The 25,826-nt window shown below is 48.9% G+C and overlaps 11 protein-coding genes across 11 annotated transcripts; 4 read left to right on the top strand and 7 right to left on the bottom strand.

The window, feature by feature from the left end:
- Nucleotides 1-1,422: 1,422 nt before the first annotated feature.
- On the bottom strand, nucleotides 1,423-4,053 carry N7516_007306 (ankyrin repeat domain-containing protein; the record flags this gene model as incomplete). The annotated part of the gene is made up of 1 exon (XM_057220026.1): nucleotides 1,423-4,053. One exon carries the CDS (start codon nucleotides 4,051-4,053, stop codon nucleotides 1,423-1,425), a length of 2,631 nt encoding a protein of 876 aa, XP_057074117.1.
- A 147-nt stretch (nucleotides 4,054-4,200) lies between these two features.
- On the bottom strand, nucleotides 4,201-4,578 carry N7516_007305 (uncharacterized protein; the record flags this gene model as incomplete). The annotated part of the gene is made up of 1 exon (XM_057220025.1): nucleotides 4,201-4,578. The coding sequence occupies one exon, from the start codon at nucleotides 4,576-4,578 to the stop codon at nucleotides 4,201-4,203; it is 378 nt and encodes a 125-aa protein (XP_057074116.1).
- Nucleotides 4,579-5,155: 577 nt separating this feature from the next.
- N7516_007304 (uncharacterized protein) lies at nucleotides 5,156-5,798 on the bottom strand (the record flags this gene model as incomplete). Its single annotated transcript, XM_057220024.1, has 2 exons — nucleotides 5,156-5,646; nucleotides 5,708-5,798. The coding sequence occupies 2 exons, from the start codon at nucleotides 5,796-5,798 to the stop codon at nucleotides 5,156-5,158; spliced, it is 582 nt and encodes a 193-aa protein (XP_057074115.1).
- A 12-nt stretch (nucleotides 5,799-5,810) lies between these two features.
- On the bottom strand, nucleotides 5,811-6,683 carry N7516_007303 (uncharacterized protein; the record flags this gene model as incomplete). The annotated part of the gene is made up of 1 exon (XM_057220023.1): nucleotides 5,811-6,683. The coding sequence occupies one exon, from the start codon at nucleotides 6,681-6,683 to the stop codon at nucleotides 5,811-5,813; it is 873 nt and encodes a 290-aa protein (XP_057074114.1).
- Nucleotides 6,684-8,067: 1,384 nt separating this feature from the next.
- On the top strand, nucleotides 8,068-13,197 carry N7516_007302 (uncharacterized protein; the record flags this gene model as incomplete). The annotated part of the gene is made up of 3 exons (XM_057220022.1): nucleotides 8,068-9,302; nucleotides 9,364-9,769; nucleotides 9,823-13,197. 3 exons carry the CDS (start codon nucleotides 8,068-8,070, stop codon nucleotides 13,195-13,197), a joined length of 5,016 nt encoding a protein of 1,671 aa, XP_057074113.1.
- A 2,404-nt stretch (nucleotides 13,198-15,601) lies between these two features.
- Nucleotides 15,602-15,904, bottom strand: N7516_007301 (uncharacterized protein; the record flags this gene model as incomplete). Its single annotated transcript, XM_057220021.1, has 1 exon — nucleotides 15,602-15,904. One exon carries the CDS (start codon nucleotides 15,902-15,904, stop codon nucleotides 15,602-15,604), a length of 303 nt encoding a protein of 100 aa, XP_057074112.1.
- Nucleotides 15,905-16,298: 394 nt separating this feature from the next.
- Nucleotides 16,299-16,523, bottom strand: N7516_007300 (uncharacterized protein; the record flags this gene model as incomplete). The annotated part of the gene is made up of 1 exon (XM_057220020.1): nucleotides 16,299-16,523. The coding sequence occupies one exon, from the start codon at nucleotides 16,521-16,523 to the stop codon at nucleotides 16,299-16,301; it is 225 nt and encodes a 74-aa protein (XP_057074111.1).
- A 386-nt stretch (nucleotides 16,524-16,909) lies between these two features.
- Nucleotides 16,910-17,143, top strand: N7516_007299 (uncharacterized protein; the record flags this gene model as incomplete). Its single annotated transcript, XM_057220019.1, has 1 exon — nucleotides 16,910-17,143. One exon carries the CDS (start codon nucleotides 16,910-16,912, stop codon nucleotides 17,141-17,143), a length of 234 nt encoding a protein of 77 aa, XP_057074110.1.
- Nucleotides 17,144-19,410: 2,267 nt separating this feature from the next.
- N7516_007298 (uncharacterized protein) lies at nucleotides 19,411-19,673 on the top strand (the record flags this gene model as incomplete). Its single annotated transcript, XM_057220018.1, is given in 2 exon segments — nucleotides 19,411-19,576; nucleotides 19,594-19,673. The coding sequence occupies 2 exon segments, from the start codon at nucleotides 19,411-19,413 to the stop codon at nucleotides 19,671-19,673; spliced, it is 246 nt and encodes an 81-aa protein (XP_057074109.1).
- A 143-nt stretch (nucleotides 19,674-19,816) lies between these two features.
- On the top strand, nucleotides 19,817-21,055 carry N7516_007297 (uncharacterized protein; the record flags this gene model as incomplete). The annotated part of the gene is given in 4 exon segments (XM_057220017.1): nucleotides 19,817-19,998; nucleotides 20,053-20,376; nucleotides 20,458-20,555; nucleotides 20,574-21,055. 4 exon segments carry the CDS (start codon nucleotides 19,817-19,819, stop codon nucleotides 21,053-21,055), a joined length of 1,086 nt encoding a protein of 361 aa, XP_057074108.1.
- Nucleotides 21,056-21,788: 733 nt separating this feature from the next.
- Nucleotides 21,789-22,718, bottom strand: N7516_007296 (uncharacterized protein; the record flags this gene model as incomplete). Its single annotated transcript, XM_057220016.1, has 2 exons — nucleotides 21,789-22,103; nucleotides 22,200-22,718. 2 exons carry the CDS (start codon nucleotides 22,716-22,718, stop codon nucleotides 21,789-21,791), a joined length of 834 nt encoding a protein of 277 aa, XP_057074107.1.
- Between the last annotated feature and the right edge of the window lie 3,108 nt (nucleotides 22,719-25,826).

The raw sequence follows: 25,826 nt of genomic DNA, 5'->3' as shown, positions 1-25,826 counted from the left end.
GCAATAAGAAAGGCCGAACACGAGAAGATAAGAAAGGAGAGGTTGATAAGAATGAGCAAGTGCATAAAGTAAGACGATACAATAGGAATGAGAAAGCGATAAAACCGACGACCGCTCCGTAAATTGCTTCCGGTGTAGTCGGAAAATGAGTGATGGCAAAAGTAGTCATCTATGCGGGAAAAGATAAAAACTTCTTCATTTACTTTAGCAGACACCAGGGGCATATTTATACGTCTCCATTATCTCTCCTGATGGTCAGCGTTGATAAAAACCGAGTGGCCTTTATTGGCATGACCGGCCCGAGTGCACAATCATATCTCTGTAGCCGCTAATGTCTATGTTAGGGTTTTGCGGGGCAAAAAGGGGGTTTGAACGCCCGCCGGTGCGAGGAGAAAAAGGAGGGTGCTTCAGTGTGCGCGACTCGTATCCGCAACTCTGCTTCATGTCCGCAACTCTGCTTTCGTGTCCGCAACTCTGCTTTCGTGTCCGCAACTCTGCTTACGTGGCTGCCACTGTGTTTTGCGAGCACCTGGAGCTCCAGTCCAGTGTCTGAGGACTGGCTCAATATTAGAAAAGCACTAGCTTTTACTTTTGCCGCGGCCCAATCACAACATGACAGGCAGTGACCCCATCATAACTTCGGGTATTATCTGCCATCCGCGACACCGGAAAGGTACATAGCGAAAACCGACCGCTTACGCTCTAAGAAAATGAGCCAAGCTTGACTGAATGGAAATTATGATAAAGTATACCACCTTCGGTATGTACAGTCGATAGCGAAATCAGCTTCCGCCCCAAGAACTGCTTTTCTATTTTGTGGCCCCACTTTCAAGACATTAGTGCGCATTCTTTTACTCAGCGGTCAACCATAAAGAAATTATGTTGTTGCTGAATATGACAATACCGGAAAACGATGATACACTGTGCTTTCAGTACAGCAAAATTGCCTTGATGATCTATCACATGATATGATGTCAGAAAGGAGGCTGAGAATAATGTTTGTTTTGTTTGACATGTTTTGTTTGCTTATCAGATTGGTTATGAAACCTCCATAAATTGCTAGAACTCATGGGTATGTATAGCAGTTCAGAAAGCTTCATATTAATCTGAGGATCCTGTAACATCACGTTATCCGATATCCCTCGTATGAGTCCACAACGTAGGTGGGACAAGGCAATAGCCAGCCGGCCCAAGTCATGAGAGGAAAGGTCTTGAATTTACTGAGTGATACAAAGGTTGATCGACTGAAAAGACGAAGCAGGTTTATTATTTGGTTCCAGTGCTTCTTATTCCATTATTGTTTAAACGGCTGGATCAAGGATTATGGATCATGGACAAAGTATTTCAGTACTGAGAGCAAGGACTATAGCACAACTACATAGGGAGAGAAAACCAATCAAGATATCGAAGTAGTGAAAAAATTTAGTTGAACATGGTAATGTGGGAGCATGTTGAAACCTTAAGCCTCTTGGAAGGGGGACGTTGGGAGGTCGACTGATCAGCAAACTGATGTCCCTGGAGAAGTTTCACTATATGGTGGTATCCTCCCCGACGAGCAGCCTGGAGGGCATTTCCGTCCTCTCCACCCTGGGCGTTGACATCGGCTCCTCGCTCTAGCAGTATCTGTACGATCTTATTGTGTCCTCCAGAACAAGCAGCCTGGAGGGCATTTCCGTGGTATCCACCCTGGGCGTTGACATCGGCTCCTCGCCCTAGCAGCATCTGTGCGATCTTGTCGTGTCCTCTAGCACAAGCAGCCTGGAGGGCATTTCCGTAAAACCCACCCTGGGCGTTGACATCGGCTCCTCGCTCTAGCAGTATTTGTGCGATCTTGTCGTGTCCTCCAGCACAAGCAGCCTGGAGGCAATTTCCGTGGCGTCCACCCTGGGCGTTGACATCGGCTCCTCGCTCTAGCAGTATCTGTGCGATCTTGTCGTGTCCTCCAGCACAAGTAGCCTGGAGGGCATTTCCGTGGCATCCACCCTGGGCGTTAACATCGGCTCCTCGCCCTAGCAGCATCTGTGCGATCTTGTCGTGTCCTCCAGCACAAGCAGCCTGGAGGCAATTTCCGTGGCGTCCACCCTGGGCGTTGACATCGGCTCCTCGCTCTAGCAGTATCTGTGCGATCTTGTCGTGTCCTCCAGCACAAGCAGCCTGGAGGCAATTTCCGTAGCGCCCACCCTGGGCGTTGACATCGGCTCCTCGCTCTAGCAGTATCTGTGCGATCTTGTCGTGTCCTCCAGCACAAGCAGCCTGGAGGCAATTTCCGTAGCGCCCACCCTGGGCGTTGACATCGGCTCCTCGCTCTAGCAGTATCTGTGCGATCTTGTCGTGTCCTCCAGCACAAGCAGCCTGGAGGCAATTTCCGTAGCGCCCACCCTGGGCGTTGACATCGGCTCCTCGCTCTAGCAGTATCTGTGCGATCTTGTCATGTCCTCCAGCATAAGCAGCCTGGAGGGCATTTCCGTGGCATCCACCCTGGGCGTTAACATCGGCTCCTCGCTCTAGCAGCATCTGTGCGATCTTGTCGTGTCCTCCAGCACAAGCAGCGTGGAGGGCATTTCCGTAAAACCCACCCTGGACGTTGACATCGGCTCCTCGATCTAGCAGTATCTGTGCGATCTTGTTGTGTCCTTCAGAACAAGCAGCCTGGAGGGCATTTCCGTCCTCTCTACCCTGGGCGTTGACATCGGCTCCTCGATCTAGCAGCATCTGTGCGACCTTGTCGTGTCCTCTAGAACAAGCAGCCTGGAGGCAATTTCCGTGGCGTCCACCCTGGGCGTTGACATCGGCTCCTCGCTCTAGCAGTATCTGTGCGATCTTGTCGTGTCCTCCAGCACAAGCAGCCTGGAGGGCATTTCCGTGGTATCCACCCTGGGCGTTGACATCGGCTCCTCGATCTAGCAGTATCTGTGCGATCTTGTTGTGTCCTTCAGAACAAGCAGCCTGGAGGGCATTTCCGTCCTCTCTACCCTGGGCGTTGACATCGGCTCCTCGATCTAGCAGCATCTGTGCGACCTTGTCGTATCCTCTAGAACAAGCAGCCTGGAGGCAATTTCCGTGGCGTCCAACCTGGGCGTTGACATCGGCTCCTCGCTCTAGCAGTATCTGTGCGATCTTGTCGTGTCCTCCAGCACAAGCAGCCTGGAGGGCATTTCCGTGGTATCCACCCTGGGCGTTGACATCGGCTCCTCGATCTAGCAGCATCTGTGCGACCTTGTCGTATCCTCTAGAACAAGCAGCCTGGAGGGCATTTCCGTCCTCTCTACACTGGGCGTTGATATCGGCTCCTCGCTCTAGCAGTATCTGTGCGATCTTGTCGTGTCCTCTAGAACAAGCAGCCTGGAGGGCATTTCTGTAGCGTCCACCCTGGGCGTTAATATCGGCTCCTCGCCCTAGCAGTATTTGTGCGATCTTGTCGTGTCCTCTAGCACAAGCAGCCTGGAGGGAATTTCCGTAGCGTCCACCCTGGGCGTTAATATCGGCTTCTCGCCCTAGCAGAATCTGTGCGATCTTGTCGTGTCCCTGGTAACAAGTAGCCTGGAGGGCATTTCCGTAAAACCCACCCTGGGCGTTGATATTGGCTCCTCGATCTAGCAGCATCTGTGCGATCTTATCATGTCCTCTAGCACAAGCAGCCTGGAGGGCATTTCCGTAGATTCCACCCTGGGCGTTGATATCGGCTCCTCCCTCTAGTAGCATCTGTGCGATCTTGTCGTGTCCTCCAGCACAAGCAGCCTGGAGGGCATTTCCGTCCTCTCCACCCTGGGCGTTGACATCGGCTCCTCGATCTAGCAGCATCTGTGCGATCTTGTCGTGTCCTCTATCATAAGCAGCCTGGAGGGCATTTCCGTAAAACCCACCCTGGACGTTGACATCGGCTCCTCGCCCTAGCAGAAATTCCACGATCCTATCATGTCCATTTAATGAAGCCCATATGACCGGGTATGATTTTGTACCATTAGGTCTATTGACATCACTTTTATCCACACTAAGTATAGCATGTACCTCCTGTTCATGGCCATTCAAAGCTGCTAGATGTAGCGCACTCATTATAGGAGTTCCCCCAAGTGGTCTGACTGTCTTCCAAAAAATGGGAAACCATATTGAGAACGGTTTCCCGCTTATGTTGTATAATCGATGTACTCGGTCGGTTTCCTTTTGGATTGAAGTCAAAGCCATGTTTCGTACGTGATCGGGCTAGTGTGCTGCTGAATATTCCAAGAAACATCCAGTAAGGGAGCCTGATCTGTCTTCATCGTATTCTAAATCCTCCATCAACAAGTACCTCAAACAGATCTCAGCCATCTGATTTTCCGCATGAGTCAGGCTGTTCCAGTATGCAGAATTGGGATAGCTAGAACTTTTCTTCTTAATGAGAAATTCCCTGGCTGTTTGATGGATGAGATAGATCTTCGAATTGTTTGTGAAGACAAACAAGCCGCAAAGTTGTCGAAGCTTCTCTTCTAATTGGATTGGATCCAGCTTAGCCTGTCTTATCGTTTGCGGGTCTGAGATAGTGGCAATACCCAGCGCAATGGCCATCTCTTGTATTGTCAGGGGACGTCGTGCTGCCATAATGATTTCCAAGACCCTTTTGACTATATTCGTTTCACTGGCTGGGACTCGACAAAGGATTTTCTCATATGCTGCATTCACAGAAGGCGGTACCAATGTGATCGAGTTCTCTCCGGGCCGAAGGCTGTGTTTCAAGGTAGCACGGATGTCATCAATGGCTAGGTGCAGCCAAAGATATGTATGGTGTTCTATTTGAAGCAGCCTTTTTTCAACTTGATGATGAAGCTCTGGTGAGAGCGGCACTGATTCAGCTAGTTCTCTCACCCGAGTCCTTACCACTAGATCGATCTCCTCATGGATTTGGTCATTCTGCTCTTCCCCCTTAATATATATATGTGGGAAGGAATCGGTGATTGCTCGAAAATGATCCTGTATATGATCGTAGGGACGACTGGTGACGAGGAATTTCAAATAGGTTTCCTCTGTTGATGAAGATGGCTGGCGATGAAACGCTTGGAGCTTTTTAATTAATCGGCGCTGATCCGTTTCACGGTATTCATCAAGTGTATCGAATATGCAAATGGTCTTGTAAGATATGTTAGCTGATGTTGCCGCCATCAAAATCCGCCAAAGCTCGTCAACTTCTTGTCGGAGCGTCCCCCCCATTCTTTTCCCAGGTCGGAATGGCATATGTCAATAGATCTGACTGCTGGCTAAATAGCTGATGAAGGACCGAACATAGTGCCGTAGCAAGACTGTTCTGTTCATTATTGTCCTTGAAAAAAAAATAACATATTCTTATAGTTGGATGAAAGGTCTCTGAGTAACCATTAATTATCGATCTGGCGAGGATAGATTTGCCGCAGCCTGGGTCAGCCGACACCCAGAGAAGATTATTGTAGTTGCTCTCCCACCAACGGATGTATTCGGGGCTCTGGAAAGCCCATTGACAGGTTCCCTCGGCTCGTTTAGGGTTTATATTCTTTTGCTCGGCGTAGTTAACTACCTTAAACACTTGGTAACAAAGGCGCTGCCGATCTGTTAATACTCTTGCCTTCTGTTCACCAAAGTGACGTTCGTTTTGACTGTATGCTTGGTCTAAGCGATGTTGGATGCCTTTCAGCTCCTCTAAGTTATGCCCAAGTCAATATTTGCTAACAAAATCATTAAAAGACTGCGCTAGACTAACCAGACACAACAACACCTATCCTCTCCTCGGCTTTAATTCTGTTCAGAGGAATTCTCTGTAGGAGATCCTTCGTGTATGTAGCTGCAACCATAGCTGCATGCCCTTACCACTGTTTGTTCTTATGTGAATCCGAGTAATCGCAGATACCCCTGATGACCAGACATGGAAAAGTATTTATCAGCCCCGCGGCTTCCATTTCGAAACAGAGGACGTCTTTCCCTGTAGCAAGCCGATCTCGAATCAAAGCATCCTTCATCAGCTGATTGCCAGAAGCAATCAGGCCATAGTGAATAGCAGGTTTATCTTTATCGTTAGCCCGCTCGCTTCGTAGTACCAACGTGGAAGGATCAACCGCACACATAGCACAGTCAGCTTGGTGATGGATAACTTCGGGGAGAAACAGCCTATCCGTGATTGGTTCTAGCCGTTTGTACTTCCGACGAAGTCTCATGTTCTTCCCAAAAATGGTGTTGATGGCCTCCTCAAGCTGATGCCCTTTTCTCTCGTATTGAGCTCGGATACCCGCTATTGCAGCGTGTAAAATAGCTGGTGGCTGATTTAAGAACCGCGTATGCTGAAAACTTTGGTCCTGGATCGACTTGCCAAAATCGTATTGAAATATACCACTCTCGCCATCGCGAGGTGCACTGACCACAACATCGCCTAGACGAATATCATGGGTCTCACTTGGTACACCCCCGCCAATCCCGACCATAAGGCCGATCCTGATGTTGTGAAAACTATTAAGCATGTTTGTCGCTACAGTGGCCGCGGAAGCTGTTCCATATTCACCATCAGGCAAGACGGCAATGACAACGTTGTGCTCGCCTATCTTGCCTAACGTATAGTCGTTGGCATCGTTTGGCGACACGAAACTGGGTCTGTCGTGCTCTTCATCGAGAAACTCTTGTGCGGCAATGTATTCCACGGGTAAGGCGTAAATCCAGCCCACAGTATACCGCGCAGGATCTGACATCGCTTCAACGCGAGAGAAAATGCCTGAAGTTCAGTTACTCGCGTGACTTTTCGTAAGTCCTGATGTCTGGTGTGCAATAGAGGCCTAGCTCATGGGGACAGCATATGCCACTATGAGCAAAGGTGAACGGAGGAGGCTTGAGAGAAGGAAAGAAGCATTATAAGACAGGGCAATGTTTGCCAACTGGGGAGGCTCAGCCACATGATGAACACGACATGCAGCAGCGAGCGGTAAGAGAAGAGATGCTATTGGTAGGAGGCGTCTTCTCCATCCCATCGAAGCAAAGAAATGCCAAGATCAGCCTTGGAATGCACTCATCTTGTCCAATTTATTGTGTGGTGCAATTGACAGTTGTTGGCAGAGATATATGACGAGTGTGGCCTTCCATGAAGTCCTATTCCTGGGCAAGTTTGTTCTCCTGTTATTGGCAACGGGGTGCGCCGCACCGAAACCTCCCTCAAGGCCAAGTTTCGTGGACCCACTTCCACCGAAAGGGGCACCAATAGTAAATCAACCCTGCCTTGACCTGCCTCACCAAGTGACGTGTTGTCTGGCGGCATGGAAATACCATAATCCGGTCTTCCAACCCCGACGTAATATTCCATGATATTCTTTGGGATGTGGAGTCACTAATCCAGATTAGGGAAAACATCAGCATCTAATCTTCGAATCATCAGGGCCGTCCGAATTCTGCGTCCTTGGCCTAAGTCAAGATCCCACAACACAGCGGGAATAAAAAAAACTGGTCGAATCAAATGCAAGGGTAAAAAAATGAATTACTATGGTGGTAATCTGACTTTATAAATTGATGCGGTAAAACGGAGAATTATTCATGGAAGCAAGCAGTAATTCGAGGGCGGCAACTATCGATGAATCTCCCATAGCCAATCGTCCTGCAAGACAAGGATCACGTGCATTATTCAATACTGAGCACACCCTCACCAAAAACAATGTAAATGTTGAGTATATTTGAAATGGTAATTTCGCTGTAAGTTACAACTCAATACATTCAGAATGGATTTTAAATTGATGCCCGTTGAATTAATTTTGGCGCTAGTGCCTTGGCAGTGGGTCCCGAGAAAAGAATAGAAAGTGTTAGGGAGGAAGCAGATTTCGCTAGTGACTGTATCAGTAGCTTTCTTTTATATTATGACATGTACAGTAGATCAGAGATAGTTGCCCTTTCGGCTTAGCCGCCGGGCGTTAATAAATTGTGTGTGTGTGTGTATCAGTAGCGAAGGTGGACTGTATGTATCAGTGGAAAAATCCGGCACCAGACGAGGAGACTGTACATACCAAAGCTGTATGAATATAAGGTATCAATAATCGGTACTGTACATCTGGCCGCACCACTAGCGGTACCAATTTGCGATTTGCCCAAGAAATGTCGGGACGGGCCGAGACGCGAACCCCTGAACCGCCCGACCGCGACGAACACGAAAAGTCACCGCCACGATTGTCGAGACCGAGACGCACCACCAGACCGCCTAAAAACTATGGCCAAGATCAAGAGATCGACATCCAACAGAGAAACGCGCGCTCCCAGCGGAAGAATGAGGCCCAGGGCAAGCCTGTAGCCCAACATGAAGCGGTAACTTTGGACGATGCCTTAACCGAGAGCGACGACCTGGACGTCGCCGACCTGGTGAAAGAGCTTGTGAAACTCAGGAGAGACATCAAACGGCGAGATGGTTTGCATAGAGAAGAGATGCAGAAAGTACAAGAAGAACTGCAGAAAGTCAAGGAAGAATTCAGCGCCGCCCTTGCAGAAGTTCGACACGAGCTACAGACCCTGACAGATAGACCCCTTACACCGCAACCCCTTTCCGAACCATGCCCCCAGAACGGTCACGATGAGATCCTTCGCGAAATCCAATCCTTACGCATTGCAATCAGTCCTGCAGACCTCACCACGGGATCCCCTTCCTATGCAGATGTTGCCCGCACTCCCCCAACCAGCTACCCGAGCAACGTACGGACTCTCTCATCGTCGAACACGACACCGACCACCTTCACCGACACGTTGTATTGCACGATAGACACTTCAAAGATGGTAAACAACGAAAGTGAGAAGATGTCCGCAGGTCCGATCCGGGCGGCGGTTGAAACAGAGATCCGAATGATGGAAAAGCACACGCACTGGCGCTGTCGCGCCGTCACGGTGGATCCGAAAAACACAAACCGGATCAGAATTGCATGTCGCGATGAAGCTGAACACCAGCTAGTCAAGAAAGTGGCGGAAGCAAAGATCGGCGAAGGAGCCCGAGTGCTTCGTGACGAGCTTTACCCGATCAAAGTCGACAGCGTCAACAGGGCCGCAGTTCTTGACGAAAAAGATGAGATCCGAGCTGGAGCCACAGTGGCCTTCAGCGAGGAGAACGAAGTCACCGTTGCTAAGATCGCGTGGCTCAGCAGAAAGGAAAGCGCAAAGGCCTACGGGTCGATGGTTGTTTACCTAACCAGGGGCACTGATGCACGGAGGCTCCTCGCCGACGGATTCTTCCACGCTGGGGGAGAATCCGGCGTGACTAGCACCTTTGAACATCGTCCACGACCGACGCAATGTTACAATTGTCAGGAGATTGGACATAAAGCATTCCAGTGTAAGAACGTCCAGAAGTGTGCAAGATGCGCCGCGGAGGGCCATCGCCATAGTGACTGCAACCAAACGGTTCTAAAGTGCATTCCGTGTGGAGGCCCGCATGAATCGCATAGCAAGAACTGCCGGAAGCTCTATCCGCCGCGTCATGAGTAAAACCTTCCGTATCATCCAACTGAACGTGAGAAAACAGGGCGCGGTGCATGACAGCTTGATGAATGACGAACAAACCCGAGACGCAGCGGTGTTAGCGATCCAAGAACCCCAAGCGAGGAGAATCCACGGCAGGCTCTTGACGACCCCGATGGGACATCACAAGTGGACGAAAATGGTTCCTTCCGCCTGGAGGGAAGGCAGATGGGCGATCCGAAGCATGCTTTGGGTCAACAAGGATATAGAAGCGGAGCAAGTGGCTATAGAATCCCCGGATCTGACGGCGGCGGTCATCCGACTCCCCGAGCGACTGATTTTTATGGCATCAGTTTACGTCGAGGGGGAGATGCCTCGGCGTTAGTTAGCGTGTGTGATCACCTAAGAAAGGCAATTGCAAAGGTGCGGCGAGACACGGGCGCTGTGGTAGAGGTCATGATTGTGGGAGACTTTAACCGCCATGACCAACTCTGGGGAGGAGACGAGGTGTCCCTGGGAAGACAGGGCGAAGCGGATCCAATCATTGACCTCATGAACGAGTTTGCTCTCAGCAGCTTACTCAAACGAGGTACAAAGACGTGGCATGGTGGTGGATGGAGCGGGGACTGCGAGTCGACCATCGACCTCGTCCTGGCCTCTGATAATTTGACAGACTCAATGATCAAGTGTGCGATATATGGGACAGAGCACGGCTCGGACCACCGTGCCATTGAGACTGTGTTCGATGCACCGTGGTCAGCCCCGAAGCATCTGGAACGACTTCTGCTGAAGAACGCACCATGGAAAGAGATCAATGCCAGAATCGCGAGTGCTCTGGCCGCCACTCCGTCGGGAGGCACGGTGCAGCAGAAGACTGACCGACTCATGACGGCGGTCAGCGAGGCGGTACATGCTTTGACTCCAAAGGCAAAACCGTCACCACACGCGAAACGATGGTGGACAGCCGACTTAACACAGTTGCGCCATATATACACATACTGGCGAAATCATGCTCGCTCGGAGCGTCGGGCAGGACGAAAAGTACCGCACCTGGAAAAGACAGCCCAAAGTGCGGCGAAACAATACCACGATGCCATCCGCAAACAAAAGAAGAAGCACTGGAATGAGTTTCTCGCAGACAACGATAACATCTGGAAAGCCGCTAAATACTTGAGGTCGGGAGAGGACGCGGCATTCGGGAAGCTACCGCAGCTTGTTAGAGCAGACGGGACTACCACCACGGATCATCAAGAGCAAGCAGAAGAGCTGCTGTCTAAGTTCTTTCCCCCACTGCCTGACGTTATTGACGACGAGGGGACCAGACCACAAAGAGAGCCGGTGGAAATGCCTACTATCGGCCTAGAGGAGGTAGAACGACAGCTTTTTGCGGCGAAATCATGGAAGGCGCCGGGCGAAGACGGTCTACCGGCGATAGTCTGGAAGATGACGTGGCCCACGGTCAAGCACAGGGTTCTCGACTTGTTCCAGGCGTCATTGGAAGAAGGCATGTTGCCGAGACAGTGGAGACATGCGAAGATCATACCGCTCAAAAAGCCGAACAAGGAAAACTACACTATTGCGAAGGCATGGAGGCCAATTTCGCTCCTCGCAACGCTGGGCAAAATACTGGAATCCGCGGTTGCAGAAAGGATCTCGCACGCTGTGGAGACACACGGCTTGCTCCCGACCAGCCATTTCGGAGCCCGGAAGCAACGGTCCGCGGAGCAGGCACTTGTACTCCTACAAGAGCAGATCTACACAGCGTGGCGTGGCCGACGGGTGTTGAGTTTGATCAGCTTCGATGTCAAAGGCGCCTACAACGGGGTGTGTAAAGAACGACTGCTCCAGAGAATGAAAGCGCGAGGCATACCAGGTGTCCTGATCCGGTGGGTCGAAGCGTTCTGCTCGGAACGAACGGCGACCATCCAAATCAATGGACAAGTGTCGGAGGTCCAGAGCCTTCCACAGGCTGGCCTACCTCAGGGCTCGCCCCTGTCCCCGATCCTATTCCTCTTCTTCAATGCAGACCTCGTACAAAGACAGATCGACAGCCAGGGCGGAGCGATGGCGTTCGTGGATGATTTCACCGCATGGGTGACCGGGCCGACCGCCCAGAGCAACCGGGAAGGCATTGAAGCAATTATCAATGACGCACTCGACTGGGAGAAAAGGAGCGGAGCGACTTTTGAAGCAGACAAAACAGCCATCATACACTTTGCTCCCAAGGCTTACAAATTGGATCAGGGACCTTTCACTATCAAGAGACAAACCGTTGAGCCCAAGGACCATGTCAAGATCTTGGGCGTCCTCATGGACACGAAACTCAAGTACAAGGAACATATTGCGAGGGCAGCATCCAAGGGCCTGGAGGCCGCGATGGAGCTTCGACGACTTCGGGGTTTATCCCCAGCGACAGCACGACAGCTATTTACATCGACGGTGGCGCCGGTCGTGGACTACGCGTCCAATGTCTGGATGCACGCGTGCAAGGATAAGGCCATGGGGCCGATAAACCGCGTCCAAAGGGTAGGAGCGCAGGCGATTGTAGGAACATTCCTCACAGTTGCGACCAGTGTAGCAGAAGCCGAGGCCCACCTTGCCACTGTTCAACACCGCTTCTGGAGACGAGCCGTGAAGATGTGGACGGACATACATACCCTGCCAGAAACCAACCCTCTCCGCAGGAACACAGCACGGATCAAGAAATTCAGAAGATACCATCGTTCGCCGTTGTATCAAGTAGCAGACGCGCTGAAGAACGTTGAGATGGAAACACTGGAAACCATCAATCCGTTCACATTGGCACCATGGGAAGTACGCGTACAGGTTGGCGTTGAAGCAACTCCGCAGTCACCGACCGTACCAGGCGGGTCAATGCAGATCGCAACCAGCAGTTCAGCACGGAACGAGCTAGTCGGGTTTGGGATGGCGATCGAGAGACAGCCACCTCGGTATCGAAAACTGAAACTGAAGACCCTTTCCGTCACATTGGGTGCAAGAACAGAGCAAAATCCGTTCTCTGCGGAGCTAGCAGCGATGGCACATGCGTTGAACATGGCAGTTGGTCTGAAAGACTACAGGATTACGCTGCTCACGAGCAACAAAGCGGCGGCTCTGACACTAAGGAATCCTCGACAACAGTCAGGCCAGGAATTCGTCTGCCAACTGTACAAGTTGATGAGAAAGCTACGGAGAAATGGAAACCAGATCAATATCCGGTGGATCTCAACGAGCGAAGACAATAAACTGCGGGGTCTGGCTAAAGAACAGGCCAGAGCCGCGACACAAGAAGATGCTCTCCCGCAAGAACGCGTCCCGAGAATGAAGTCAACAACACTAAATATCGCACGATCCCAAGCAGTCCCCAGCAATGACCTGCCAGCGAACGTAGGGAGACACGCAAAACGAGTTGATGCAGCACTCCCAGGCAAACACACCCGGCAGCTGTACGACCGATTATCTTGGAAAGAAGCGAGCGTGCTAGCTCAACTCCGAACTGGCATGGCAAGACTCAATGGATATCTCTATCGAATCAACGTGGCAGACACGGACCAGTGTGCGTGTGGACAAGCGAGAGAGACCGTGGAGCACTTCCTATTTCGATGTCAAAAATGGACGGCGCACCGGACGGAGCTACTACAATGTACCAACACCCACCGAGGAAATATATCCTTCTTCCTAGGAGGAAAGTCGCCTTCCGATGATCAGAAGTGGACGCCGAACTTAGAGGCAGTACGGGCCTCAATACGATTCGCCATCGCCACAGGCCGACTCGAGGCCACCTAACCATACTGACGAACATAAATCACCCCCTTTCGCCGATCTAACCCACCAACCACCTCGTGTTACCAATGGTAGACGCGCTTCAACTGCCGAAAATAGGATGTTGAACACTTGGAGAAGCGCCTTCAAGCCAGCCTACTAACCAAATTACTAACCCACGAGGATCCGCTGCGATACAGACATCTGAGATGACATATATTGCAAGGCTTTATGTATGGGCTCTGAGGAGACACAGTACTATATATATTATGACATGTACAGTAGATCAGAGATAGTTGCCCTTTCGGCTTAGCCGCCGGGCGTTAATAAATTGTGTGTGTGTGTGTGTATCTGCAGGAGCGTTCTCAGGGGTCTTGAGTATATCCATGAACAGCTTCTGATAGTCCATGGGCATGTCGACTGTGACAACATTATCCTATGTTCTGATGGAGGCATTAAGATAGGTAAGTGTCACATACTGTTTTCATTCGTCGACACATAACTAATTGTTTAGCAAACATCGGAGACAGTATGATTGATGATAGACCCACGTCTATGGATTTAGATCGCGAAAATGTTGGATTACTGTTGCTTCAACTCGGTGATCCACAGAGATCTTTAGATGAACGCGAAGACCAAGTTAGAGCCCAGCAAATCGGGTTTAGGCTGTCGAAGTATGCGATTCATTTTGTAGAGCATATTAGCTCAGCATCGTTTTCTTACTTATTCGAGGTTGGGCTCTCTATATAATGTTCCTTAGTCTTATGCTCACAACTCACAGCATGCATTCTTGCAGCAAGTGCAACCAGACAGTCGGACGTGGTATCTGATACCTCATTATCTAGATACAATCATGCACTGGGGTGTTTTGCCACAAGAAACGGACAGATAAATCGAATCGGATGAGACTTTAGTTCTGCATTTTTAAATCTCTCGCTTCCACTTAAGACGAAAAATGATATAGTATCACTTTCGCCTTCGATGTAGGACAACGCAGAGCAGCCTTTTCAAACCCTAGTCATAGGAGTCGCTAAGCCGTATTTGGTTAATCTTTTATTGAACGATCCGTCATAAGGCCGACTGCTATACACCACGAAGAAAATTGAACACGCCAATATAAATTGAGATATAGGCCTTCTAGCAATTCAAGCTTGGTGTTCATCTCATTGGTACAGCCCTATGATTTACTTCACTTGAAATTAAGTCGGTAACCCGGGTCAATGTCTCATATAAAATGAGCGATTCACTGTGCTCAAGATGTTGAAGAGAGGCCCAAAAATGTCCTTCTACGTCCTCACAATATCTTCCAGGCTCTTGGCTTCTTCCAGAACTCTCCGGCGTGTAATTTCTTCCAGTAATTATTTACCAAACATAGCATAATCTTCCAGCGCATCTTGTCCAACCCGGATAATGACAATATCGTCCAGCCAAGATGACCTCCGATTACTCCCCTGGTCAATGCATCCACACTCCTTTTGTGAGTATCTATTAACTCCAGAGTCACGGAGCTGTCTAAGGAACATCGAACGACAAGTCGTTGTGAGATACAGTTGTTGCAAAACAGACACGGATTCGTTCTGGTCATTGAGATGTGCTTCGTTTTTCTCAAGGTCACGAATAGCAGAAGTTATGAAGGCCATACAACCGGCTTGGTTTTTTCGTTGAACTGTCCGGGAGTACTGGCTGGAATTTTAGTATATTGCTCTTATAGCCTAGAATTTGCACGTGCTAACTAGAGTATGATGTTTAGGTAAGTGCTTATGGAATAACGCCAAAGCCACCTCCTGGAGTTGATATATGCCATAGCCCGTCACTGACATCTCCGTTATATGAGAGGCGTATCCATTAGGTAAGGCCTGCTTGGTCATAGCATCTCAGACTTGTAAGCAGAGCAAATACATAGAATGGGTCAAGTTGCTGACCAGAAACCCACATAGAGCCCAGTGATGTCTCTGTAATGATCTCATGCCCTCCTTAAGGACATTGAGGTCAACAAGTCCAGTAGGTTCCAGCTTCCTAATGATCTCCAAAACCAGAGCCGTGGATTTGAAAAGTTTGATCTCGGAGGGAAGGTTGAGGTTGAGCATTCCTTTCGGCTGAACATTCCTTTCGGCCGTGACAGCACACGGCACGCTAACTTCGCGCTCGAACAAGATTCTGATTCAAATAAAGAATTTGTAATGGCGAATTCACATTCAAATTCACATTCACATTCACATTCACATTCACATTCACATTCACATTCACATTCACATTCGCTATCACTAAGCACCCTTTTTTGGTACTGTAGGTGAACATTAGGAATCGGCTCCCCCTCCTTCAGAAGATGAAAGAACGATTGGTTGCCGTACGCTGGCTTTTCGGCGGAAACAGTTCGTATAAAGGCTTCTATGAACTGCCGAGAAGCACGAAGTCTCCATTGGACCGCCTATTTATGCGCGGCCTGTCTGTCCTCTCCGAAGAGGGCTTCGAGTTCAGTAACAATAGGCCATCCAGACCACTTAATTCTCCCGCGCAGCGCATCGGAGAGATCCCCGAGACCGGTAAGGTGGGATACCCCTAGGAACGAGGGGAGGTCTCTGACTGCACGTTTCTGACTCGATTCTCCTGATGGCTTTCGGGGAGCTAATCGCATATCCCGATAGGCGTCGTCAATTTTGCTCCATGTCCCGGCTTCAGCAGTTTCCATCCGCTCGTGGTCCTCATAGATAACACCAAACCATGGCATCATTGTGCGCCTAAGGCGCGTGGTTGGTCCTGTAGAACCATATGGGATCACCGGTAGTGTCAACCGGACATCTCCAGCCTAACAGATTGCCCCTACAAAGGAGGTTCCAAATTGTTCTTTGTTTGCTTTCCCCTACATCCAAGGGTAAATCACAATTGTGTGGCCGGACGTCTGGGCATCTAGGTGACTCGCAATCTTGGACCACCATTCTTCAAGATGCAAATGCATCTTAGGGGGGGGCTATAGTGCAGTTTTCGCTGTCCTCATTGGTAAAAAGATCCTTGCACTGCGTTCCCACTACGTCCAGTTACTAGGGAATGGCCAATGTTCAAATCAATATGTGTGAACCCTGTCTCTTCTCCTGGATACGCGCTTTTTGTGTAGTAAGGGAAGGCCATCAATCCCCATGTATGATCCGGACGAACCGCGACATACGTCGCGTAGTAGCAGACATCTCCCCTATCTCCCACTGAAGGTTATAGCGTTCTTCCGGAGGGCGGTTTTCTAAGGCTTGCTTGACTCTCTGGAAGGTAGGATCCGAAGCCCCCAAGGGCTGGGTGTAGATAGTCTCTATCGTGGACAGGGCTGTGGCATTGTCAGGACTGGGACTAGGGCCGGCCATCTCAGGATCGTAAGGGCGACAGCTAGTTCAAAGTAGCAACTCAAGCAAATTGAGCACTGTGTGGGAGTCGTGAAAGTCGAGTGGAGGAATAGGCAACTTTGAATAAGTTTTCTTGACTTCGCATCCAGTCTGTCTCACTTCTAGATCTCTTCGGTCTAATAGAACCTTCTCCCGAGGGTAAAAGGACCTGCCTTCCATCACTTGACGCCACCTCACAACGTGCTCTTTCATCACCTATCTCGCATGTGACGCCACGTCCATCCGCGTTCTTTCATCCTACCGCTTCTCCTCTCTCGGCTCCTTGGTTTCTTTCATCCTCCCCTGACACCTCTCGCTTCTTAGGCTGACCTCTTGACTTACTCTCTTAGTTTAGAAACTCAGTAATCATGCCTGAGCGTCAGCGCGCCCCTCGCGATAGCAACTCTTCCCGTCAGCACGTTCGTGCTCAACTCTCCACCTCTGTCCCGCAGTTCCTCTTTTGCCTTACATGTGTCCAGCTCAATATCGTCAATTGGACCCAGGCGGGGACCGGGCTTGGTTTCGGGCCTCGCTTCCAGTTTCGCTTTGTTCAGGACTCCGGCAATTCAAATGACTGTCAGAACTGTGCCCAGGAAGGTTGAACTTGTGAGCAGGTAATGTAACCCCATTCAACCCCTATACCGACTATCCTTACTGACTCCCAGTCCCCTATCTAGGTTCCGGTTGGGATCGAAGGACACCGATACGAATTGCTCTCCTTGATAACGCAGTCTACCTTTCCGTCAGGCTTCTAGGCGAGCGCCATCATCCAGGCTTCCATAAACAGCCTTTCTAAAATCAACCTCACTACCGGATCAAGATCGCATTCACGTACACTATGATATCCCCAATTGAAATCGGCGTGTTCTGGATACAACCCAAACAGCGAACCCTCACGCCCTTGACAGGGGTGTAAGCTAACGAAGGTCACGTGGACGCGTTCCGGAGACAAAAGGGACAGATTTCCGGAAGTACTGTAAACATATTCCAAGTAGCCACCCTATGATCTAGCCAAAATAAGGTAGAGAGATTCCGTCCTTTCTATTGGACAGGAACGAGCGGTGGGTAGTGTCGCCTGCATCGGATTATGCTTTCGGCTTTCGTTTCCGTTCTACCAAAGGCTCTTGTGCGATCTGTTTTATGTGCCGCAGGGTGTCTTAAGAATAAGAGGCTGCCCTCCCTATGACAGTTTATCCAATTCACAAATAGAGATATGGCGACTCAATACTCTATTCATCCTGACAATCAAGCCAGCGGTTTGACTTACGAGCCCTTCGAATCCAGTTACGTACGAATGATCGTGGAAGCGGACGAAATTCCCTGGCAAGATAACATTCTTGCTAGTATAGCACACTGGATACTTCTTGCTGGATATCTGGTAATTCCTGGGACGTTCACGTCTCTCCAAAAGTCGAACACTATCCACAATGGGCTCGCCGAAAATGAAGCCGGGGAGTGGATTCTAAATACTATCCAGAATCCTCCACTTCTCGCGACGGCATGTATACTGTTTGTCTCGGGCTTAGCGATCATGGGTTGGCTGTTCTGGGAGTATCGCGGGAATTTTATTTGGCTTATTAATCGTATTTTTATGTGAGTGTCACGTATTAATGATAGGAGATCTCGCCTAATTTTTGTTAGTCCTACGCTTCTTAATGTATTAGCTGGTTTTCTTACTACGATTGTTAGCTTATACACTGCCCATGATGGTGATTGGTCTATCATGGTACTTTTGACCGTGATTACATCTGGCCTGTCCGTTGCCTGCTCCCTTATTCTGCTGTATATTTATAGATTTGGCAAACTACAGAGACTGAAACGAGAACATAATCGGGTTTTTCGCAACCACGAACACCCTCTCCATGTCTAAGGATTTGCCCTCTCATACGATATTATTCCAGGGAAACGGTCAGAAAAGCATGAAGAATAACCCAGGACATGAAACTTCTTATGTACATTGCATTCAATAGTACAGTCCGTCCCGAAACCGGCGCAACAACTTCACTCGTTACTTTCCCTTATTCTAAGACACGCTAGTACATATTGCGAGTTATTCCGGAAGTTCAGTGTGTATTGCTTCGTATTGAATGTATTTCATACTTATCTAGAAATGTTATTGCTTCGTACGTGAGTTATTTTGTAATTTCACGCCGAGAGTGGCGAAGATTGATCGACCGTCCTCTGTCGATATCTCTATGGGGGGGAGGTATGTAGTGGGGAGGCCGATCAGTACACATCACCCTCGCCTTCTTCCTTTTAATGTTGTTCAATCGGTATGGTATGTAAGCTAGCATTGGGATTCGAGGTTACAAGTAATAGATAGACACAGATGGATAATACACATTCCTACACCTCTCTGAATTGACTTCTGGGGCTGTATGCCTGGATTCTTTTGTATGCAAAGTCGGGTATGGAACTGAACTGCGAGTGCTGAATCGACCCGTATGCCTGAGAGCGCCTGAGAGGATACAGCCTTGAGCGCTCCCCTCTTCACGCGTTAGTTAGTTAGATAAACCGGCAAAATATTACATAATATAGGGGGTGTGGTGCAAGGGGCGTTGAAACCTTCGCTGCGTCAGTGTACTCCTTACTACATACGGAAACCCGCCTCCGCCTGTTCGATTGATTCTCATACCTCTTAACGCCAAGATATGTTAGTCTATATTAGGATTAAACACGGAATATCCATATTCCTATATCTGTATCAGAAAACAATGTCGGGACGGGCCGCGATGCTGAACCGCCCGACCGCGACGAACACGAAGATTCACCACCAAACCACCAAATAATTATCACAAGCTACAGACCCTGACAGATAGACCCCTGACACCGCAATCCCACTCCAAGGTATGCTCTCAGAACAGCCACGATGAGATCCTTCTTGAAATTTAATCCCTACGCAATGCAATCAGCCCTTCCGCCACCGCAAGGTCCCCGTCCTATGCAGACGTTGCCCGTACTCCTCCAACCAGTCACCCGAGCAACGTACAGACTCTCTCAATGTCGAACACAATACCAACCACTTTCACCGACACGTTACATTCCACAATAGACCCCTCGAAGATGGTAGAAAATGAAAACGAGAGGATTTCCGCAGGCCCAATCCGAGCAGCGGTTGAGACAGAGATCTAGACGATGGAAAACCAAATGCACTGGTGCTGTCGCGCTGTCACGGTGGATCTGAAAACACGAACCGGATTATGATAGCTGAGACTGTTTGATGCCCCGTGGCCGGTCCCAAAGCGCTAGGAACGAGCTCTGCTGAGAACTGCGCTATGGAAGGAGATAAATGCCAGAATTGCGGGCACTCTGGCCGCCACTCCATTAGAAAGCACGGTACGACTAAAAACCGACCGACTGATGTCTGCGGTGTAGGATACGGTGTATGCCTCGACACCGAGGGCCAAACCGTCACCACACGCAAAGCGATGGTGGACAGCAGATTTGACACAGCTCCGTCATATATACACATACTGGAGGAATCACGCCTGCTCTGATCGACGGGCGAAAGAAAGATATCTCACCTGGAAAAGACGGCCGAAGGTGCGGCAAAACAATACCACGATGCCATCCGGCAACAAAAGAAAAAGCACTGGAATGAATTCCTTGCAGACAACGATAACATATGGAAAGCCGCTAAATACCTGAAGTCGGGAGAGGATGCAGCATTTGGGAAGGTACCACAGCTTCAAGGTCTATCCCTAGCAACAGCGCGGCAGCTATTCACATCGACGGTGGCCCCGGTGGTGACCACGCCTCCAATGCCTAGATGCACGGTTTCGAGAATATGGCCATCGGACCGACCAACCGCGTCCAAAGAGAAGCGCAAGCGATCGTAGGGACATTCCTCAAAGTTGCAACCAGCGTAGCGGGAAGCGGAGGCCCACATTGTCACTACACAACACTGGTTCTGAAGACGGGTCGTGAAAATATGGACGGACACTCACATCCTGCTAGAAACCAACCCTCTCCGCAGGAATACAACGCGGTTCAAGAAATGCAGAAGATACCACCGTTCGCCGTTGTATCAAGTAGCAGATGCGCTGAAGAATATCGAGATGGAGACACGAGAGACCATCAACTCATTTGCATTGGTCTTACAGGGAGAACGCGTGCAGATCCCAGCGATACGGACCGAAACGGGCGGAGTTATGCAGATTGCGGTAAGCAGTTCGGTACGGAACAATTTGGTAGGATTTGGGGGAGTGATCCAAAGCAAATACCTCAAGACCTTCTCCATACTAGGGGCAAGAGCAGAGCAGAATCCATACTCCGGGAAACTGGTAGCGATGGCACACGCATTGAGCACACTACCAGGACTCAAACAGTATAGAATCTCGCTGCTCACGAGTAACAAAGCGGTGGCTCTCACGCTAAGGAACCCTCGACAACGGTCCGACCAGGAACACTACAAAGACTTGCTAGACAACGTCGGGAGACACGCCAAACAAGTGGTTACAGCACTCCTAGGGAACACACTCGGCAGCTGTTATGGAATGAAGCGAGCTTACTAGCTTAACTTCGGATCGGTATAGCTAGATTGAAGATTGAATAGATATCTCTATCGAATAAACGTCGCGTAGACGGATTAGTGTGTATATAGATAAGCAAGGGAGACCGTAGAGCGCTTCCTCTTTCGATATCGGAAGTGAGCTGTATACTAGACAGAAATACTGCAATATACCTCTACCTACCGAAGGTAATATATCCTTTTTCCTAGGCGGAAAACCGCCTTCGGATGACTAAAGCTAGAAGTCGAACTTAGAAGCAGGTCGAGTCTCAATACGATTCGCAAACGTCACGGGCCGACTCGACGCCACTTACTCATATCGACGAACACAATGATACTCTTCCCCGAAACTAACCCACACTAACAACCTTATGTTAGATATGGTAGACGCGCTTCAACTGCTAAGGATAGGACATTAAGCACTTGAAGAAGCGCCTTCAAGCCAGTCTACTAACAAAGTTACTAACCAACGAGGACCCGCTACGAAGGAGACACGGCACATGTACGCTAGAACATATATTGATAGATCAGTGATAGTTGCCCTTTCGCCTTACCCGCCGGGCATTAATGAATTGTGTGTGTATCAATTGTCTGCGGAGCGTCCGGATCTCAATTATCATCCTTATTAGCCTTACTTCCGATGCGAATGCCTAAAGGCAGAGTTCTGAAGTAGTGTCGCTTCAAACTCCAGGCCCCCCCGGGTTGGCAAGATGTAGGAATTCGTCCTTTTAATGAAATCAGCGATGCCACGAAGAGAAAAAGCTTGAGGTACTGACTTTTATCAGCTTGTCGGCGGTTGTATCTTCCTTAGTTCTCTGCACAAATGAATGGGCCAGCCGTGAAAGCGGTGATATATCAAGGTCATGGCTTGAGCTAAGAAGTGCGGCGCTCCGGTCACTTAGGAACACTACGATTGACCTAATGTCTTGGATATCCTTCTGAATCGTATCAGAGGAATGCTTTTTCAATAAGCTTTCGCCAATATTTGCTTCTCGTGAATTAGTGAAGTTCAAATTGAGCGGACAAGACGTACCAAGCTTAACTTCGCCTTGCTAAGTAAGAAGGACGTTGCTGAAATCTAACAAGCTATATGAAGTCCTTAAAGCCGAATGAATGAATTTAAGCCCTTCTAAGATCTCCCTGTAGACTGTCGCTGTGTCCGTATCGCTGAACTGAACATTTCCTGTAATATAACCAAGACTGATTGCCAAGTGCTCATACTCATAGACTAAATGAAGTATATCTCTAGATTGGAAGTGATCAATCAAGGATAGAATGTTTCTGTGACTAGCAAATTTCAGTCCTCGAATTCGCAGTTTTCTAGCGTCACGGTCCTTGATCAGACAAATGGGGAGATTCTCAGTGTCTTTCAAGGCTATTACTCCTGTTCCAGCCTGGTCAATATTGTATGATTTGTGATACTTGTCCAGTGAACTTTTCTTGGGAAGAGCAAGAGATGCGCTCTTTTCGCTTGGTTTGACTGGAACGCCCATTCGGTGCACATGGCTTTTCTCGAACAGCCTTTTCGGCGGGCTTGCTTCACCCACGGTGTCCTCATTCATGTCGTCATCTCTTGTATTGAAGTCGGATTTCTTCGCATTGGCATCTCCTCTATTCGGCCACAATTGATTTGGTAGAATAGTATCTCGTTTGGTGCTTGACTCCATTCCGTAAATTTCGCGTCGGATCCTTTGTGGTTCAATTCATAGATAGATAGAATAGATCGTGGGTGTTGCTCCGCGAAATTTTTTTCGTTATGCTTTTGGCTGTGTGAGAGAGTCCTTCATTTAGGAAAAAAAAAAGAAAGAAATTTGGACATGGCCCTTTAATTAGCTAGTCGTGCCCTACTTCCTCATTCCTGGCAGACACTTTAGATGGAACCTGTTGGCAGTCCCCAATTGGCCAAGATAAACCAAAAGCAGTGTCGCAGCATTAGTCTGCCAGTCGCCAGCAAGAGAGACGCGTCCGAAGATCCTTTCAGTCACCACACCAATAACATGCCTCCCAAAGGCTTTATTTTTACCGGTGCTTTATTATCGTTAGGTTGCAAATTGCAAGATGGCCTGTAGAGAACAGAACGTTCCCGCAATTCTCACATCGTTGAATTTGAGGGTCGCGGCAACCTTGATAGGCCAATTACTGTATGTCTATGAGGGAGATACCGCTTGAAGGTTGATATATGGATGATATGTATGGGATTGTAGGCAATTCCTCGCAGGCTTTTCTGCATCGCATCTACCGTCTACCAGTACATAGAAATTGTATGTATTCACCTAATTGGAAATAACCAGTATAGTCTCGTCATATCAAAAACCATGATCATGCTTAGGAGACACGATCTTTAAAGCCTCTTCATCAGCAACAATATTAGCTGGATCCATCTTCCTATAGAGGTTCTCTAATGATCGAAAACGCTCAGATCTGGTGGCGAAGTACCGAGTGAGCCTAGATAGGCGACTCTCGGAGCTTTCCGGCAGGCTTTCCATTTTATTGAAGTTCGATCGTTCCAGATCAGGGTGCTTCTGTTCCTACCAGTCTCTTAGCTTAATGAACCCTCTTTTGGGCACTATCTAACTCACCAATTTCTTATCACTAGGGGGCCACGATTTATTATTAACTGAGTTGTAGACAAACGATCCTCGCTGATGATTGATGACTAAGTATATATCCGCATTATAGAACTTGGCAAGCTCGTGAGCTTTGAGTTTTAATATATGGGATCTTCTCGTGAATTTGACTCGCGAGTTCCTGTTAGGATCAGGCCCACCTATGGCTTCAATTAATAAGAGAATTCAAATGAGGTAAACCTTTTCATACGGGCATTTTACACGGATGAAAAAGGTCTCATATTTATACCCTAATTTGTTTTCTAGTTATTATTTGAACACGTGATAAAAACATAATCTAGGTTCGATGTAGGTTTAGATAAGTGAACGTTTCCTGGGATAAACAACCTCCGGGCCTTTTGATTCGCGCTTGCGTCTCCTACCCCTGACAGGGCTCTGGATCGCGTCACAGCTCTGGCAAGGTTGGCGGCAGGGATACCCATGGTTATCTTGACCAAACGAAGACTGTAGGCCTTATCTTAAAGCAAACGATGCCATACTCTCTAGGAAACCCCCGATCCTCTAGCGCTTTTTAGAGCTGGTCTGTATATATATATTGACCGTGTGTTCCAGATGACGAGTCAAGAAAGAAATGGAGCGGTTGTAACATCCACATGAGGGGCAAAGACTGTCTAGACCCCCAAACCTATCGATCAATCCACAATCTGAGATATAACTAAGCCCATCAGGGTAGAGATTTTCCAAAGCCTGGATCACCATCTGTGCCGGCCCTTTACAGCGCACGGACCCGCAATACCAGAATGGAGTCGCGGTGTTTTCTGGCAATGAGCTAACGACAAAGAATAATCTAGAGGTGAGTAGTGTAGTTGCCGTATCCCGGGCCATCCGTGTACTACCGATTTGGAGGATCACAAGATTGCGATAGTCCTCCATGGCCTCGACAGCGTCAATAGTGTGAGGCCCATTTCCTAGAGGCACGTCCAGGCGATAACTATCACTTTTAACTGAATCATTTAGACGACCTCTCCATTTTTTCCACTCGCTATCTGTCTCCATGGTAGACATCCACGTATCAAATCCCCGGCGTACGAAACTGTCACGAAAGATGTGGCGGAAATGTGGAGTCTGATCACTCGGCTGCGCTTTTCTAGTACCTAATGACAGTATTCTTGTAGACCCTATGGCTGTGGGCTAGATTTGGCGTGAGACTTGATGCGCAATCTCTCCCGCGAAATTGTACTTTAGTCCACCGTCCTGAAAGGAACCGATTCCCTGTAGATCCGCTAGCGTAAAAAAGCTTGTGATCTAACGGTCAGCTCTACTACGATAAGATAAGGAATTATCGACTTACAACGGGGCCGCGGCGGTAGCCCTTCCTCTAGATTTCAGTTAGCGCTGACTATAAAAACTGGGGTGCATGGCAAGCTTAAGGCTATATTCTCCACACAGGTGGTTCGTTTCGTGTATCATCGGGACGTATTATTCGGAAGTCTTATCACATTAGTAGGAACGTGAGGCAAATTGATCGTCGAACTTGCCGTTTTCGTCCCCTGAGTCATGGGACACGTTGAAGTTCCCTATCACAAAAGTACTTGTGTCTCTGGAAATGCTCGTGGTTACTACCCTAACCTTCGGACCGGAGCGTTGTGGTCCGAGTGGATCTTCTCGGGTGGCACCAAAAATGCGACGATGCTCCCCAAAAGCACTTTTTAAGGCGGAATCGAAGACCCGCGAATCGTAGCAGCTATCGTGTAGGAGCCATTGGACCCATTTAGCCATGTCCCCAAAGACAGATATACAACCAAAGATTTGGCGAAGAAGTAGAGGGAAGACAGAAAAGCGTCTTGCACGGAAAATTCGACATGCCAAGGTATCGAATCGCTCCGAGCATTCTGTAACATGCCATGCCATTGCGAATAAACCTAGGACGATAAGACCACCTACAATATCCTCCATTAGGCTTCCTGATTTGAAAACATACACAAGGGACCTGACTGACCGGAACTTGTGCCAAGCGCGAGGTCTACCACATCTTGTATCGCGCACGGGCGCAGGTGTTCCTGAATCAGAAGTAGAAACTCTAACGGAATTACCCCCCTAACTCCACCACCATCGATGGCAAGAATTGTGGGGCTCATAGTCGGCGGAAGAACATCCACGACTAACGGCCTCTGGTAGAGGCAATAGAGACAGCCTTTAATAGTGAAC

The sequence above is a fragment of the Penicillium verrucosum genome, assembly GCF_028828655.1.
Source record: "Penicillium verrucosum strain IBT 35672 chromosome Unknown utg000002l_segment0_segment0, whole genome shotgun sequence".
NCBI lineage: Eukaryota > Fungi > Ascomycota > Eurotiomycetes > Eurotiales > Aspergillaceae > Penicillium > Penicillium verrucosum.
This window is presented reverse-complemented; position numbering and strand designations above follow the sequence as displayed.